Source organism: Chiloscyllium punctatum, chromosome 33, assembly GCF_047496795.1.
Source record: "Chiloscyllium punctatum isolate Juve2018m chromosome 33, sChiPun1.3, whole genome shotgun sequence".
Taxonomy (NCBI): Eukaryota; Metazoa; Chordata; class Chondrichthyes; order Orectolobiformes; family Hemiscylliidae; genus Chiloscyllium; species Chiloscyllium punctatum.
The window spans coordinates 26329634-26347152 of NC_092771.1; the positions used below are offsets into that span (position 1 = coordinate 26329634).

General features: G+C 40.3%; 1 protein-coding gene across 7 annotated transcripts in view; it reads right to left on the reverse strand.

The window, feature by feature from the left end:
- The window catches only part of ap3b2 (adaptor related protein complex 3 subunit beta 2), a 232821-nt gene that overhangs the window by 29282 nt on the left and 186020 nt on the right, over positions 1-17519 (reverse strand). For all 7 annotated transcript variants that reach the window (XM_072553206.1, XM_072553202.1, XM_072553204.1 and 4 more), the window contains 3 exons: positions 14928-15037; positions 2276-2507; positions 459-543 (listed from right to left, as the gene is read on the reverse strand). In XM_072553206.1, the coding sequence (XP_072409307.1) occupies positions 459-543; positions 2276-2507; positions 14928-15037 (427 nt within the window). The remainder of the gene's footprint in view (positions 1-458; positions 544-2275; positions 2508-14927; positions 15038-17519) is intronic.

Genomic DNA, 17519 nt, shown 5'->3' on the forward strand with positions numbered 1-17519 from the left:
TACATTATTCTGATCCCTCATGATTTTGAATACCTTATTCAAATGGAAGCTTGTTTATGGACATGGCAAGTAGACTTTTAATTCCAATGTGTTTGGAATCAACCAATAACTGTGCAATTGTATAATTGAGTCCCTTGTGTTTTTGTATAATGTTCAATTGGACAGCTGCCTATGGGAGTCCTGTTAATAGTTGTGAACATTATACATATTGGGAACTGTGCATTAATATTGTTTACAAAGTCAAGTTATGGGGTGAGTTAAAGAATTATTGGGTGATCTCTCTAACTAAAATTCTTCAAAGCATTTCCATTCTTTCATTGAGTATTCTTTCTTCATTCCTAGTTTCAAAATGAGAGTTTTTTTGGCTATTCCCACAGAGAAAGATATAAACTAAGATCTTTGGAGGGCCAAATGTATAGTTCCAAGAATACTGACCACTGTCATGGAGAGTCACTCACCACAGCTGGAAGTTGGCTGCTTGTGTGGAATCACAGAAATCGATGCCCAATGTATCTGCGGTGACCTCGCCTGGCTGGAGAATTGCTTGTGATATTTAAATGAGGAAGAGTGGATAAGAAACAAAAGAGGAAAATAAATCAAATCGTATTTAGTTGGGTCTCATGTGGCATTGCAAAATGCAGTTGAACCAATGTAAAAGTGCATACATAATGGTTGAATTGTCTCTTTCTGTTTTGTAACCATTATGTAATTTGGTGATGTGCAGACTCTGTGGTAATATATAGAACACAATGGGCATCTGGTGCACTGCCACCTCCCATAAGAGCAATGTGAAAATGACCAGATGACTTGTTTTTGTGATGAGGAATAAATATTTGTAAGAACGCTAGTTCTTCAAACTAATGCTATGTGATTCATTATGCCTACCTGAGAGTTTGGTTTATTGTTCTTTTGAAGAGTGGATGTCCTGTAGCAATGCTCAGTATGAATTGAATACAGGATCTCCACAGAGAATTGGTGGGACAGTCATTACAGAGGTAACTGAAGATATCAAAGGAACTGCCTCTATTCCCCAGCAGGCCATGACAGAATGTTTTTTGTGAGTGTGGGAATCAAAGAAAGGGACTAAATAGAGTTTTGTTTCCATTTGTAGTCCATCAGAATGAGGATGACACTTGTTCATGGTATGAATATTTAACGTGGGGAAGCTATTGCACAGGAGGTACCTTATGGTTCTTCTATTTTGTCACCTGCCTTTATGATAAATATGAATATACAGTAGCGCCTCGACATACGAATAACCCCGTTCACGAACAAATCGGTTTATGAACAGGATTGTAAGTAAAATTTTGCTTCAACGTACGTACGAAATTCAAGGTGCGAGCGAAGGTACGAACGCAAAAAGCCCGTGTGCGACCACGTGGTTTCAAAGTGCTATGCGCGCTTTGAATGCAAAAGCTCTCGGGCCCCGCGTGATCTCATTCAGTTCGTCTTTGGCACGCGTGCTGTGAACATCGCTCGTTGCTACATCCAAGCATTCTTACACTATCCGAACAATGGGAAAAATTGATTCAGTTCGCAAACTTTTTGGTTCGTGAACTGGGTCCCAAAACAGATTAAATTCATAAGTTGAGGTGCTATTGTATAACTACAAAGTAACACATGTTGGGATGTTGTGTAAGTGTAAGGTCTGGGTGGCGTGCTCGAGTCAGCCTTGCGTGACTGCAGCCTGTCACGTGACAAAAGGTGAAGAAAGATGACCATGGCACAACATGATAGTTGGCTGCAATCCAGAAGACAATTGTGGCAGAGTCTGATTGGTTAAGGGGATATAATGTACACTTACTGCGATTGGTTATGCTAAAATAATGGGGATAGGGTGTGGTTTTTCAGAACAACATAACTTTAGAGTACTCTCGTTGTTCGGGGACTTTTCGAAGTTAGCTTTTCTGATGGCCACAGCTCTTGTTTGCAAATAAAGGCTTATCATCTTGAGGAATTCTCTGTATCTCCTGGTAATCTTTAAAAGGTGCTATCAACCACAACACCTTAGGTGTATCACAATAAAGTACAGATTGATAATCGACCTGTTTGACCACATTATGACACACCATTTGAGGTCACCAAGTTCTGAGATGGGATAAGAACCTGGGGCTTTTCATCCAGAGGTAGGGACTTTACACACATGCTACAACTCCACAAAAGGACAGACATAGGGTTAGGCCAAGGACACAACAAGGTCAAGATATGAAACACTGATGCCTTTCTTGACTTGCTCAATGTTTCCAGAATTTTTCCTGTTCCCCCAGATTCTTACCGATCTCCTTGAATCCCTGCAATCTCATTCCTGACTGCAGCTTGGGCTCAGCAATACGGAGATTTCGGAATTCCATTTCTGAATTGTTGGTGAACTGCATCTGGACAGAGACCATAGTGTGGTCTGGGCTGAATGGCCTCCTGTTGAAGTAGTACTCCACAGACAGCCCCTCTCCTGTGATGCGATGAAGCAACTCATATGTTTTCACTCCCCCCAGTAAGGGGCTTGACACCTGAAACAAAGACCAGAATCTTAAACTGGTGGACAAGCCCCTAGAAAGTTGAAAAGCTGACAAACACCTGTCATATGACTGTCTGCAGGCACAAAGTATACTGGATGATTTAAAGATGTAACATCCGATATGTAACTCAGATAATGAGTTGTTTTCACAACAATTCAAATTCAACCAATCAGTTTAAATTATGCCCCAAGATACTAAAACTCAACCAAATTTGATTTTTACTGTTTTGACAACATCAAACCAATGAGACAATCCGATGTTTTGGGGTATAAAAAGCAGGCATTTTGGACAGTTAGCTGGAGACAAAGAGTACCTACTGCGATCAATAGGCTGCCCGCAGACCCTCTCTCTAAAGGGTACCTTTTTCATATGAAACATCTTTGCAGCAGAAGACCAAAGATGACCCAGGGAAATCTACAGTCAGAGGAGATTTAACACCCGAAGCTGACTACTGGTTTTGAAAATTGATTTGCTATAAATTTTATATTGGCTTTATTTGATTCGTATATTGTCATAGAGTGGGAGGTAGATACAACTTTTAAGAGAAAGGAGGCTTACAGTTGTAGGTAGTTGTTGTTTAATGTTCTCTCTGGGGTTAAATAATAAATTGTTATTTTTTTCTTTAAATAGTGGAATTTGGGTACTTCTCTGTCACTCATACTTTAATAGATTACAGGGTGAGGTGAGCTTTTCTGTGTGCTTGGTTTAAATTAGCGGAAGGGTTTACTCCATGTCGTAACAGTTTGGGGGCTCGGTTCTATGATTTGGACACGTTTAGACAGATCCAGTTTGAGATTTGGACAGATTTGGGGTACGAAACATCCCAGTGGATTTAAACACTCACCAATTAGTGTCCTAAATCTTTAAATAAAACATAAGTTCAACAATTTGTTTAATTTCGGTTGTTTGTGGTTGGTTAAATTTAAAGTGAGGGAAATGGCTCTTAAAATTGCTAAAGGGGTTCTGGGGTTTGAAGATGATTCCCAAATATGCCAAGAAAGTTTAGAAAGGAAAGAAAAGATCATACTTTTACAATTAGCAAAGAGGTTAGAATTGGGTTTAACCAAGGACAAAAGTAAAGCTGAAATTGTAACACTTAAGTGTGTCAGAAAAACTTAAATTACAGTTGAGGAAAATGGAGTTAGAAGATAAACAAAGGGGAGAAAGAGGGAGAGAAGGAGAAAGAGAAGAAAAAGAAAGACAGAGAGAGAAGGAAGAGAGGGAGAAGAGAGGGATAGAGTAAAAGAGAGAGAATTTGAACTTCAGAAGTTATGACTTAGTCAGGACAGTCAAGTTAACAGGATGGAGATTAAAAGATAATGTAGTGATATGTACAAATATGTTAAAACACTGCCACATTTTGATGAGAAACATGTCGAAACCTTTACTTCATTTGAAAAATTGGCAGGGCAGATGACTTGTGGGTAATGCTAGTTCAGGCTAAACTGCAGGCAGAGCTAGTGAGGTATTTGCGGCACTGTCAGATGAGGGGTCAAGAGATTATGAAGAGGTCAAACAGACTATTTTAAGTGGTTATGAATTGGTACCAGAAGCGTGTAGACAGCGGCTCAGAAACCTAAAGGAGGAACCAGGTCAGAGATATGTTGAGTTCGAAAGAATTCATTTTAGGGCCCACAGAGTGTGGGTCTTAAAAATAGGTAAGACCAAGAGGCTCTAAGAGAGATTATTCTGCTGGAGGAGTTTAAAAACTCACTTTCAGAAATGATAAGAATTAATGTGGATGAGCAGAAAGTTCAGGAAATGAGAACAGCAGCAGGGATGGCAGATGAGTACATGTTGGTGCATAAGACAAGGTTTAGCTTCCAGCAAGAATTTCATCCTGTGAGGGTTAGAAGTTGGGAGAAGGGGAGATCCTACACTATGAAACAAAAAGTAGAGAACACTGGTAATTGTTTACTATAGGTTAAAAATGAAGCACAAGAGGGCAGAAAGGAAGTGAAAGGCCTCAAGTGTTTCCACTGTGGTAAAGTGGGACACAAAGTCACAGCGCTGGTCATTAAAGAAAGGCACTGTGCGAGAAGATATGGTAAAAGAAGCTAAGCCAGTGTCATTAGTGAAGGTAGTAAAGGAAACCCCAAGAAAAGTCGAAGCACTGCAGGAGAGTGCACAGCCTAGGCATGGGCTGGGTATGGGGTTAGTGCCTGATCTCTATAAAGAATTTGCCTCTGTGGATAAAGTTTACTCAGAAGGAACAGGGGGAGAAGGGTAAGAAGTTATAATTTTGAGAGATACAGGATCTAACCAGTCTCTAAAAGTAAGAGATGAACTGTTTGCACTCTTTCTGACCTGTTGCCCGAGAGAATGGTAATTTGTGGGATAGATGGACAGAAATTTAGCGTTTCTCTATGTAAGATCAGGTTGAAATGCCAACTCAGGACTGGGGAAGTAACAGTGGGAGTGATTGACAGAGTGTCAGTTCCAGGAATCCAGTCCATTCTTGGGAATGATTTAGCAGGGTCCAAGGTGGGAGTACACCAGTTGTTGTGGAGAAGCCCAAGGCTGACTGGGGAAACTGAAGAGTTTAAAGAAAAAATATCCTGGTATTTTTCCAGACCGTGTAGTAACAAGAACGCACCACCCCACTAACTCATAGCCAACAACCTGTCATTGAACGTGGATAAAACAAAAGAGATGGTTGTTGACTTCAGAAGGGCGCGGTACAGCCATGCTCCACTGGACATTGACGGCTCCCCCGTGGAGATTGTGAAGAGCACCTAATTTCTTGGTGTCCACATGACAGAGAATCTCATCTGGTTCCTTAACACCAGCTCCATAACCGAGAAAGTCCAGCAGCGTCACTATTTTCTGCGTAGATTGAGGAAAGCCCACTTCCTATGCCCCTACTTTCACCACATTCTACAGAGGGTTTATTGAGGGTACCCTGTGCTGCTGCATCACAGCTTGGTTCTGGAATTGCACCATCTCGGATCATAAGACCCTACAGTGGATAGTGAGGACAGCGGAGAAGATCATTGGGTTCTCTCTTCCCTCCATTATAAACATTTACCCCACATGCTGCATCTGAAAGACTAAGAGCATTATGGAAGACCCCACACACCCCTCATTCAAACTCTTCTCCCTCCTGCTGTCTGGCAGAAGATACCAAAGCATTCAGTCTCTGACAGCCAGACTGTGTAATAGTATTTGCCCCGAGACCAGCAGGCTCCTTAACACTGTATTATTGGACTCTTTTCCATCTGAAAGTTTTTGCACGATTTCAAGTTGCTCCTCGAACAATGTCTATTAATTATCATTATTTTATTACACTGTAATTTGCGTTGAAACCTTATTATAATAGGGAGAAGGAACTAGAGAAACAGGTGTTAGTTACTGCCCTGCAGAGTGAAACAAAAACTAAAGAGAAAAATGAAGAAATTGGGGTTCAGTTAGCGGACACCCTGTTTGACATAATGGTGCAGGAAAAACCTGAACAGGCAGAGGGTCAAGCAGAAATGTTTAGTCCTGAAAGGCTAAGGGACTTGCAACTGGAAGATGAGACAATAAAAGATAGATATGTGAATGCATCCTCAGAAAAGGAGGTGGAGAATACTCCTGAGGGCTATTATCTTAAGGATAAACAGCACCTGAAGAGGGTAGAGCATAGAATGAAACAGATAAAAGCAGATAAAAACTCTGATGTTTTCCAGTGAAGTTGACATATGCACTTCATATGCACTTTATGCCGCCCTTTGTATGATCGTGTAATTTGTGCTGAGGGGTGACCTTATAGAGGTTTACAAAATTATGAGATATAAAAGACACCTAAGGGGCAACTTTTTCACGCAGAGGGTGGTACGTGTATGGAATGAGCTGCCAGAGGATGTGGTGGAGGCTGGTACAATTGCAACATTTAAGAGGCATTTGGATGGGTATATGAATAGGAAGGGTTTGGAGGGATATGGGACAGGTGCTGGCAGGTGGGACTAGATTGGGTTAGGATATCTGGTCGGCGTGGACCGAAGGGTCTGTATCCATGCTGTACATCTCTATGACTCTATGTAGCACCTTGGTCCTTGAGGAACGCTGTCTCATTTTTATTGCATCAGTTGTATATGGTAGAAATGACAAATAAAAGCAACTGTACTCATAAGTCACAGCATGAAACAAAAACTAAAGAGAAAAATGAAGAAATTGGGGTTCAGTTAGCGGACACCCTGTTTGACATAATGGTGCAGGAAAAACCTGAACAGGCAGAGGGTCAAGCAGAAATGTTTAGTCCTGAAAGGCTAAGGGACTTGCAACTGGAAGATGAGACAATAAAAGATAGATATGTGAATGCATCCTCAGAAAAGGAGGTGGAGAATACTCCTGAGGGCTATTATCTTAAAGATAAACAGCACCTGAAGAGGGTAGAGCATAGAATGAAACAGATAAAAGCAGATAAAAACTCTGATGTTTTCCAGTGAAGTTGACATATTAGTATTGATACCAGTGATAGGAGATCCCTTCAAAGCCAGGTTTAATAGTCCCTATCAAATTGAGAAGAAGTTGAATCAGGTGATCTATTTGGTAAAGATGCCAGATAGAAAAAAACTGTATTGGGTATGTTGTCTGAACATAGAGTCATAGAGATGTACAGCACAGAAACAGACCCTTCGGTCCAACCCATCCATGCCGACCAGATATCCCAACTCAATTTAGTCCCACCTGCCAGCAGCCAGCCCATATTCCTCCAAACCCTTCCTATTCATATATGTTGAAACCTTATTATAATAGGGAGAAGGAACTAGAGAAACAGGTGTTAGTTACTGCCCTGCAGAGTGAGGAATCAAATCCAGATGTTGTGGAATTTGATGTGCCTCAAAATACGTTTCAAAATGAGGAAGAGTGGGATACATTAGTAAACTATCTGCCTCAGGAGCAAAGACCATAGTTGAAGGGACATATGCAGGAATAAGATGGGGAGGACAAATGCTACTGTGCATGAGATAGACATAGAAAATGCTGTTCCGATAAAACAACACCCCTATCGGCTTAATCCTTTCAAAGCCAAACAGCTCCACAAGAAAGTAGAGGCTATGCTCAACAAAAATATCATTGAATTGAGTCACAGCAAGTGGAGTTCATCGATTGTCTTAGTTCCCAAACCTGACAGGACTCAACGATTTTGCATGGACTATCGGAAGGTCAATGCTGTAACAAAATCGGACTCATACCCAATACCAAGATTGGAGGACTGTATAGGGAAAGTTGGACAAGCCAGTTACATCACAAAGTTGGATTTACTGCATGGTTATTGGCAGGCACCTTTATCAGAGAAATCGAAAGAAATTTCTGCATTTGTAACCCCAAATAGGCTATATCAATTCAAAGTGAAGCCCTTTGGAGTGAAGAACACATCCACCACATTCCAAAGACAACGAACAGAGTTGTGGCTGGTTAGCACACTGTACAGTCTATTTAGACGTTTAGTGAGTCCTGGGAAGATCACATGGTACAGTTGGCAGAGCTCAAAATTGAATTCGCGAAAGTAGAGATGACGTTCTTGGAACACAACATGGGTCATGGAAGGTTGACCCCAAAGAATGCAAAGATGAAGGCCATCGAGGAATTTCCATGACCAACCTCTAAGAAAGAGGTGCTTAGATTTTTGGGAGTAAGTGGATTCTACTGGAAGTTTGTTTCAAACCTCAGCAGAGTAGTGGCACTTTTAACAGATTTGCTGAAGAAGAACACAAAATTTCAGTGGACAGAACAATACCTGGAGGTAGGTGACAATTTAAAAGCAGTATTAACCACGGCACCAGTTTTAGCTGCACCAAACTTTTGAAACCCTTCAAAGTTGCAATCGATGCTAGTGAAATAGGAGTTACAGCTTTACTGCTACAGTTGGTTACTTTTCAAAGAAACTCAACATCCACCAGAGAAAATATTCTACAATCGAAAAAGAATTATTGAGTTTGGAACTGGCCTTACAACATTTTAACGTTTATGTCACGAACAATATGTCAGAGATGGTTGTGTTGGGAATTGATCACAGCCTTGGAATGATTTAAATACAAGATTATGAGACTATTTTGTTGCAGTTTTATGTTACGGACTTTTAATTTACAAATCATACATGTTATGGGTCATAAGAATGTAATAGCAGATGCGTTGTTGCGGATTTAACGGATAAAGATAAGATTGAATAGACACCAATGATTTTGTGTGTGTGTGTGTGCAGAAGTTATGTGAACTTCGATTAATGTCCTGAAAATGAGGTTAAGAAATAGAAAAAAAATGAAGCCATTCTTTCATTATGATGGTTCATTTTATTTCTTAAGGGCGGAAGTGTTGTGGAGTTGAAGAGGTACTGTATCTTTAAGACAGGGTTTAAGTTGAAAAACTAGCAAGTACCTGTCATGTGACTGTGCAGGCACAAAGTGTACTGGACAATTTGAAGATGTAACATATGAGCTGTAACTTAGATAATGAGTTGTTTTTACAACTGTTCGAATTCAACTAATCAGTTTAAATTATGCCCCAAGATACTAAAATCCAAATAGTGGAATTTGGGTAGTTCTCTGTCATTCATACTTTAACAGATTACGAGGCAAGATGAACTTTTCATGTGTTTCTTTTAAATTAGCAGAAGGGTTTACCCCACATTGTAACAGGGAGGTGTGCGGGGGTGTTTGGCTTTATCTCTAACCATGAGTTTCAGAATTTTACTGAGTTGAGGATTTGATTACCAACTGGAATCTGGATCACTGTAGAGTTAAGAACATGGGAAGGGTGGGTGGGTGGGAAGACCATTCAGTAGCCTCTGGCCCGTACTTCCAGTAAGTTAGATCATAGCTGATTTGTGACTCTGATTCATCTCCCAGCCTTTGCTCCAGATTCCCTGATACCCAACAAGAATCTATCAAGCTCAATTCCAGAAGCACCTACTTCCTCACAGCATTCTCAGCCTTTTTGAAAGAGAGAGAGTTTCAAATTTCTGTCAACTGTTGTACAGGGATAAGGTTTCCTGACTTCCTTATTGGCTTCAATTTTATTAATTGTCTTGATTAATTTGATGTGGAGGTGCCGGTGTTGGACTGGGATGGACAAGGTCAGAACCTAAACAACATGAGGTTATAATCCACTCCGCCTGATGAAGGGGCAGCACTCTGAAAGCTTGTAATTTCAAATAAACTTGTTGGATTATAACCTGGTGTCACTTGAAACTAGTTGCTCTCTGATGACCCTCTTAAATTCTTATCTTGTTTAACATGGGAGGGAAGGGGAATTATCATTCAAAATCTTCCTTAATATACTAAAGCAATACAAATCAAGCAGGAATTTTTAAAAAAGACTTCCATATACACAATGCATGTCACAACCACTGGACATTTAAAAGCACTTACAAACAACAAAGATCATTTGAAGTTTAGTCACTGCCATGTCATGAGGTGGCCAGTTTACAAATAGTAAACTCCCAACAATTTGATAATGATTAGATAATCTGTTTTTGTGACTGGAGGTAGGCTGAATCATGGAGTATTCAGATAAGCCATGAGCTTAATGAATGATTGAGCAACACAAGGGACCAAGTGGCTCATGCCTGCGCCTATCTTGTGAAAAGGGGAGTTTTTTTAGTTTATCTCAATCACAAAAACAAGGCAGAGACATTTGAAAATTTCACCAGTGTTTGTTCATACATACAGTTATAGTCATACATCATGGAAACAGGCCCTTCGGCCTAACTCATCCATACTGATCAGGTTTCCAAAACTGAACTAGACCTATTTATCTGTATTTGGCCCATATCCCTCTAAACGTTTCCTATCCATGTATCTGTCAAAATATATTTTAAATGTTGTAATTGTACCTGCCTCTACCTCTTCTTCTGCTAGCTCTTTCCATATATGCACCACCCTCTGTATGAAAAAGTTGCCTGTCAGGTCCCTTTTAAATTTTTCCCCTTTTACCTAAACCTATGTTTTGGATTCCACTACCTTGGGGAAAAGACCTTGGAAATTCACCTTATCTGTGTCCCTCGCAATTTTACAAACCTCTGTAAAGTCACTATGCAGCCTCCTATGCGTAAACATCCTAGCCTATCCAGCCTTTCCTCACATCGCAAACCTCCTCGTCTTGGTAACATCCTTGTAAATCTTTTTTGCACCCTTTCCACTTTAATACCATCCTTTCCATAACAGGGTGATCAGAATTGTACGCAGTACTCCAAATGTGGCCTTACCAATGTCTTGTGAAGCTGTAAAATGATGTCCCAACTCCTGTACTCAATGCTCTGACCGATGAATGCAAGTGTTCTAAACAAATTCACCACCCTGTCTACCTGTCATGCCATTTTCAAGGAAGTACATGTACATAGAAGATACACTCTTTCTGTGGGAAAAATGGATCTTCTTGAATTACTTTGATTTTCTCGTCTTTTTACATGTGTGTTACAGCCATATCCACGTGGGTTCTGTTCCTGAGACGGGATGTCAGAGGCGGGTTCTTTACACAGAGAGTTGAGAGAGCATGGAATGCGTTGCCAGCAGCAGTTGTGGAAGCAAGGTCATTGGGGTCATTTAAGAGACTGCTGGACATGCATATGGTCACAAAAATTTGAGGGTGCATACATGAGGATCAATGGTCGGCACAACATCGTGGGCTGAAGGGCTTGTTCTGTGCTGTACTGTTCTATGTTCTAACAATGCTAGGCCTAGAGCAAATGACTCCTTTCCCATGAGAAGAGGGCTAAGTGTGCCACCCTATCACCCTAAGACTTGAAGTCATTGTACTGAGGCAATAAGCAGATGAGTGAAGAGCTTGTTAAAAATAGGTTAGAATTGTAGATATGTGATTTTTGCCGGTGGATGTTGAATTTTGTTGTTGCTTAATTCTTGGCGCACATAGGCAAATTCTTGCTTTAGTCAAATTCCATCTATGACATTTGAATAGTAAATTAATACCAGGGCATGTGTAAGGGGTTGCGGGGAAGGTAAACAAATGGCCAACTGCTATATCTTTAATCTTTACTTAGTCTGTAATCCTTGCTTAATCTGTACTTAGTGGAACATACCATCTGCTTATTGCCCCAGTACAATGACTTCAAGTCTTAGGGTGATAGGGTGGCACACTTACCCCTCTTCTCATGGGAAAGGAGTCATTTGCTCTAGGCCTAGCATTGTTAGAACATAGAACATAGAACATAGAACAGTACAGCACAGAACAGGCCCTTCAGCCCACGATGTTGTGCCGACCATTGATCCTCGTGTATGCACCCTCAAATTTCTGTGACCATATGCATGTCCAGCAGTCTCTTAAATGTCCCCAATGACCTTGCTTCCACAACTGCTAGTGGCAACACATTCCATGCTCTCACAACTCTCTGTGTAAAGAACCCGCCTCTGACATCCCGTCTCTACTTTCCTCCAACCAGCTTAAAACTATGACCCCTCGTATTAGCCATTTCTGCCCTGGGAAATAGTCTCTGGCTATCGACTCTATCTATGCCTCTCATCATCTTGTATACCTCAATTAGACCCCCTCTCCTCCTCCTTTTCTCCAATGAAAAAAGTCCGAGCTCAGTCAACCTCACTTCATAAGATAGGCCCTCCAGTCCAGGCAGCATCCTGGTAAACCTCCTCTTATTATTATTATTGTATTATTGCTTCATTGTTTTATATGATTCTTTGTAACTTTGGGACTTGACCATTCGTATTAACTTTTTTTCCTGTGTTCGTGCCATGTCTGTTCTAAGCTGGATTAATTCAATTATTTTTCCTAAGCTATATTACTTACTCCAAATACTATCCTACCTAAGATTTATTGAACTTCTATTTTTGCTGATAGTTTTCCCTTTTCCTTGTAGGATTGTGATGTTAATTCAGGAATAAATATTTGGCAGGATACTAGGGAGAAATCCCTTGTTTTTCTTTCAAAACGGCACCATCGGAACCTGACACAAACGCAGAATTGAAATTCAATCAAGAATATGGAATATAAAGTGAGTCTCAGCATCTTGGTTAAAAAAAGTACCATCGATTGTTGGAAAATCCATCTGGGATGTTCTAATGTCCTTTGAAGACCAAAAATTAATAAACAGGGAGAAAATAAATTTTGAGAGTAAAACAGCAAGTAATATAAAAATGGACAGCAAGCATTTCTTTACATTTCCATATATAAAGGAAGAGAGAGGCAAAAGTAAACATAGGCTCATTACAGAATGAAGTTGAGTAAATCATAATGGGGAACCAGGAAATTGCAGAGGAAAGAAACAGTCTTCATGGCAGAAGACACTAAGTGTTCCAGAAATACTAAACAATTAAGGGGCCACAGCAATGATGGTGGGGGACCAAAATACAATAATTGTCACTAGAGGTAAAAGTAATAGGAAACAAATTAGGTAAAAAGACATAAGTCATTGGACCTGCTAGGTTGAGGCCGAGGATTTTAGATGAAGTAGCTACAGTGATAGTAATCTTCCAACAATCCTTAGAAAAACTGCCAATGTAACACCGATATTCAAAAACAGAGAGAGATAAAAACTGGTAACTATAGGCCAGTTATCTTATCATCTGCTTTGGGAAAAATGCTGGAATGTATTATAAAAAATGTATTATAAAGGGTGTAGCAGCAAGGCATTTAGCAGAGCATAACATATCTAAAAAGACTCATCATGACTTCATGAAGGGGAAATCATGTCTGACAAATTTATTATAAATATTTGAGGAGGCAACAGCAGGATGTATAAAGAGGAACTGGAAAGCACAATATATTTAGATTTATGAAAGACATTTGATAAGTCACCACAGATAAAAGAGCCCATGGTGTTAGGGGTAGTATATTAGCCTGAATAGAGGATTTGCTAACAAATATTAGACAGAGAGCTGGAATAAGGGGGGCATTTTCAGAATGGCAACCTGTAACTAGTGGAGTGCTGCATGGATCATTGCTGAGCCACAATTACTTACAATATATGAATGCTTTTGATGTTGGAATTGAATGTACTTTAGCCAAGTCTGTGGATGTCACAAAATAGATGTGAGGATAAGTGCTGAGGCTGACATTATGAGTTTACAGAGGGATATGGACAGATTAAGTGAATGAATGAAATCTTGGAAGATGAGATATAACATAGGAAATATTGGATTATGTACTTTGACAGGAAGAATAGAGGGGATTAATATTATTTAAATGGAGTAAGACTGTGGAAAGCTACCGCAATTGGGGTCCTTGTGCATGAATCACAAAAAACTAACAGACAAGTTCGGCAGGTAATAGGGTAGGCAACTAGTGATGGGCTAGTGGTATTATCGCTGGACTGTTAATCCAGAGACCCAGATAATGTGTTTGAATCCCACTCATGGCAGATGGTGGAATTTGAATTCTGTAAAAATCTGGAATTAAGAGCCTAATGATGACCATTAATCCATTGCCAATTGTCAGGAAAAAAAAATCTGGTTCACTAATGCCCTTCAGGGAAGAAAACTGCCATCCTTACCTGGTCTGGCCTATACGTGACTCTGGAAACACAGCAATGTGGTTGTGGTTGACACTTAACTGCCCTCTTAGGGATGGACATTAAATGCTGGCCAAGCCAGCGTAGTCCTCATACTGAAAAGATTTTTTTCAAAAAACTGAAATGTTGACCTATATCCCAAAAGGAAAGTAATATGAAAGCAAGCAGGTCTTGCTAAAACTATACAAGACACTAGTTAGACACACCTAGGATACTGTAAACAGTTTTGGATTCTTTATTTCAGGAAAGGTTTACTTAGCATTGGAAACATTCCAGAGAGTAACTGAAAAGGTTGTGTTGTTATGTTATTTCAAGGTTGACATGGACAGACTTATTATCAAGTAGGGAATCTAAGGTTATTAGGAAACGGCAGGAAACTGGAGCTGATGATTATCAGATTCACCACAATTTCATTGAATGGCTGCACAGCTGTGATTGGTCAAATAGCCTACATCTGCTCCAATATTTTCTGGATTTTAAGGAAATCTATGATCTTTACCTGGTCTGGCCTACATGTGACTTCAGACCCACAATAGTGTGACTGATTCTTAACTTTCTGCCACTTAGTTCAAGAGCAATTAGGAATGGAAAACCAGTGTCTTGCCAGTGGTACCCATATCCCATGAAAGAATATGGAAACAAAATCTCAGTGCCATGGTTTTATTGGAAATCTCTCTTATCTGGGCAGACCCCATCAACATCTGTTGTTACCTCCAGTGGAAACAGTACAGGCAGTGGCAACCAGCAGGTGTATCCAAAGAACTCTCCTCTCAGCTTTCTGAAAACTGTCCACATTCAGCTGGAAACGGGCAGACTGGCTTAAGAATCAAAATGCATTTAAAACTAATTTATGCAAAGAATTGATTGGATCCTGCGTGTGGACATTTGAAATTAAATTCTTAGTATTTTAATATAAGTATCAATTGAATATCAGTCATGACAATACTCACCTCAGATAGTAGGGTTGTGTCAGTTAATGTTAACCCCTGTAGATCCAGATTGAGACTCTTGGGCAATGTGTTGGGGGAGGGACTGCTCTGGAAGGTTGTGGGTGAGCTGACTGAGAAAAAAAAGGAGGTAGAGGGTGAAAGAGAAGAACCAATTCCAAAGAACATTAATATATAGCAGAAACAACTCTCATTGAACATCTGTTGACAACTTAAGATGATTTCTGAACATTGAAATGATTGAATCACAGAATTATTGCAGCATGTAAAGAGACCATTCAGCCATCATTTCTGCAAATGAACATTTCATTTGGTGCCATTCTCCTAACTTCTCCCAGGAGCCCCACATACCAATCCTTTCAAACAACAGTCAAATAACAGTCAAGTAACTTTTTGAAGATCTCAAATGAACCTACCTGCATGAATCAGGCAATGTGTTCCAGACTCTAATAACTCACGAGGTGAAAAAAACTTTTAAAAATATCACTATCTTCTTGTTTTGCCAAGTAAATTCGTATTCTCTCATTTTTGATCCTTTCATGGTTAGGAATATTTTCACCCTAACTACTCTGTCCAGACCCCTATGATTTTGAATATTTCAATATGATAATCTTTCAGCCCACTCTTCTCCAAAAAAAATTGTAACTTCTTCAATCTGTCTTCAGAACGGAAATTCCTCACCCCTTAAACGAATTTTGTGAACCCTTTTTGTAATGCTGTCATGACCTTCCGAAAGGTGGTGCCAAGACTAGATACAATATTTGAACTGGAGGCTGGTAGTGACCTGAATGTCCCTGTCTCGCAACAATCAGGGGCAAACAAGAAGTGCACCTTTGACAGATTTGACCAAAATCTGAGAATCATTTAAAAACAATCCCAAATCCCTTCTCCCTGGGTGTATGGGAAATGGAAAGTCAATTTAGATGTTGATTTGCAGTGAAACAAAGAGTTAGTTCTGTGGTACCAATAAGAGGTATTTGAGCTTCTTCCTCTCGGAACTGGTAAGTGTTAAGGCCCTCAAAAACATTCCTTTTCCTAAGCAATCAGCATTTGTCCCATTTGATGGATCGTTAAATAACCTCTATGTTGGTACCAAGGTATCTATGATCGTAAGACCCTGACCTGAACCAGGCAATACACCTTAGCACACCACAGAATCCTTACCATGTATAATGATTTGGATGTGAATATAGGAGATATGATTAATAAGTTTGGAGATGACACCAAAACAGGTGATGTAGTGGACAGTGAAAAAGACTATCTCAGAGTACAATGAGACCATGATCAAATGAGTCAGTGGGCCGAGGGGTGGCAGATGGAGTTTAATTTAGATAAATGTGAGGTGCTGAATTTTGATAAGGCAAACCAGGCCAGGACTTATACAGTTAATCCTATGGACTTGGAGAGTTTTGCCGAACAAAGACACCTATGGGTGCAGGTCCATCCTTGAAAGTGGAATCACAGGTAGACAGGGTGGTGAAGGAAGCATTTGGTACGCTTGCCTTCATTGGTCATAATATTAAGTATTGGGGTTGGGATGTTGTATTGCAGCTGTACAAGACATTGGTTAGGCCACTTATAGAACACTGCAGAGAATTCTTGTCTTCCTGTTACAAGAAGAATGTCGTGAAACTTGAAAAGATTTACAAGGATGTTGCCGGGTTGGAGGGTTTGATTTATAGGGAGACGCTGAATAGACAGACACTTTTTTCCCTGAAGCATTGGAGACTGAGGGGGTGACCTTATAGAGGTTTATAAAATCATGAGGGGCATGGATAGGGTCAGTAGCCAAAATCTTTTTCCTAGTGTGGGGGAGTCCAGAACTAGAGGGCATAGGTTTAAGGTGAGAGGGAAAAGATTTAGAAAGGATCTGAAAGGTACTTTTTTAATGCAAAGGTGGTGTGTTTTTGGAATGAGCTGCCAGAGGAAGTGTTGGAGGCTAGTACAATTATGACATTTAAAAGGAATCTGGATGGGGTAATGAATAAAAAGAGTTTAGAGGAATATGGGCCAAATCCTGCAAAATGCAACTAGGTCACATTGGGATGTCTGATCAGTGCTGATGAATTGGACTGAAGAATCTGTTTCCGTGCTGTATGACTCTATGACTATGTCAAAGTCTATGGGAAGAGTTTGAGAACCTTGGGCCCAAACACTTGACTTCTGCATAATTTCATGACCAAAAACATTTTTCTTTACTCAGTGAGTTGTGAGTTCATGGAATGCCCTGCCAATAGCAGTGATGGACTCTCCCTCTTTATGGGCATTTAAACGGGCACTGGATAGGCATATGGAGGATAGTGGCTAGTGTAGGTTAGGTGGGCTTGGATCGGCACAACATCGAGGGCCAAAGGGCCTGTACTGCGCTGTATTTTTCTATGTTCTATGTTCTATGTTCTATGCCATTTGGCCCAACAAGTCAACACTCACCCCCATCCCCACCTCACACAGAGACATTTCTGGAAAATGGCAGCCATGGCAATGGTGCAAAGGCAGGGCATTGTAATATTTCAGCCACAATACCTGGCAGAAAGGGTTAAGAATCAGACATTTTGGTGTTAGCTTTGTGTGCAAACATCCAGTAGAAAGCAGAAC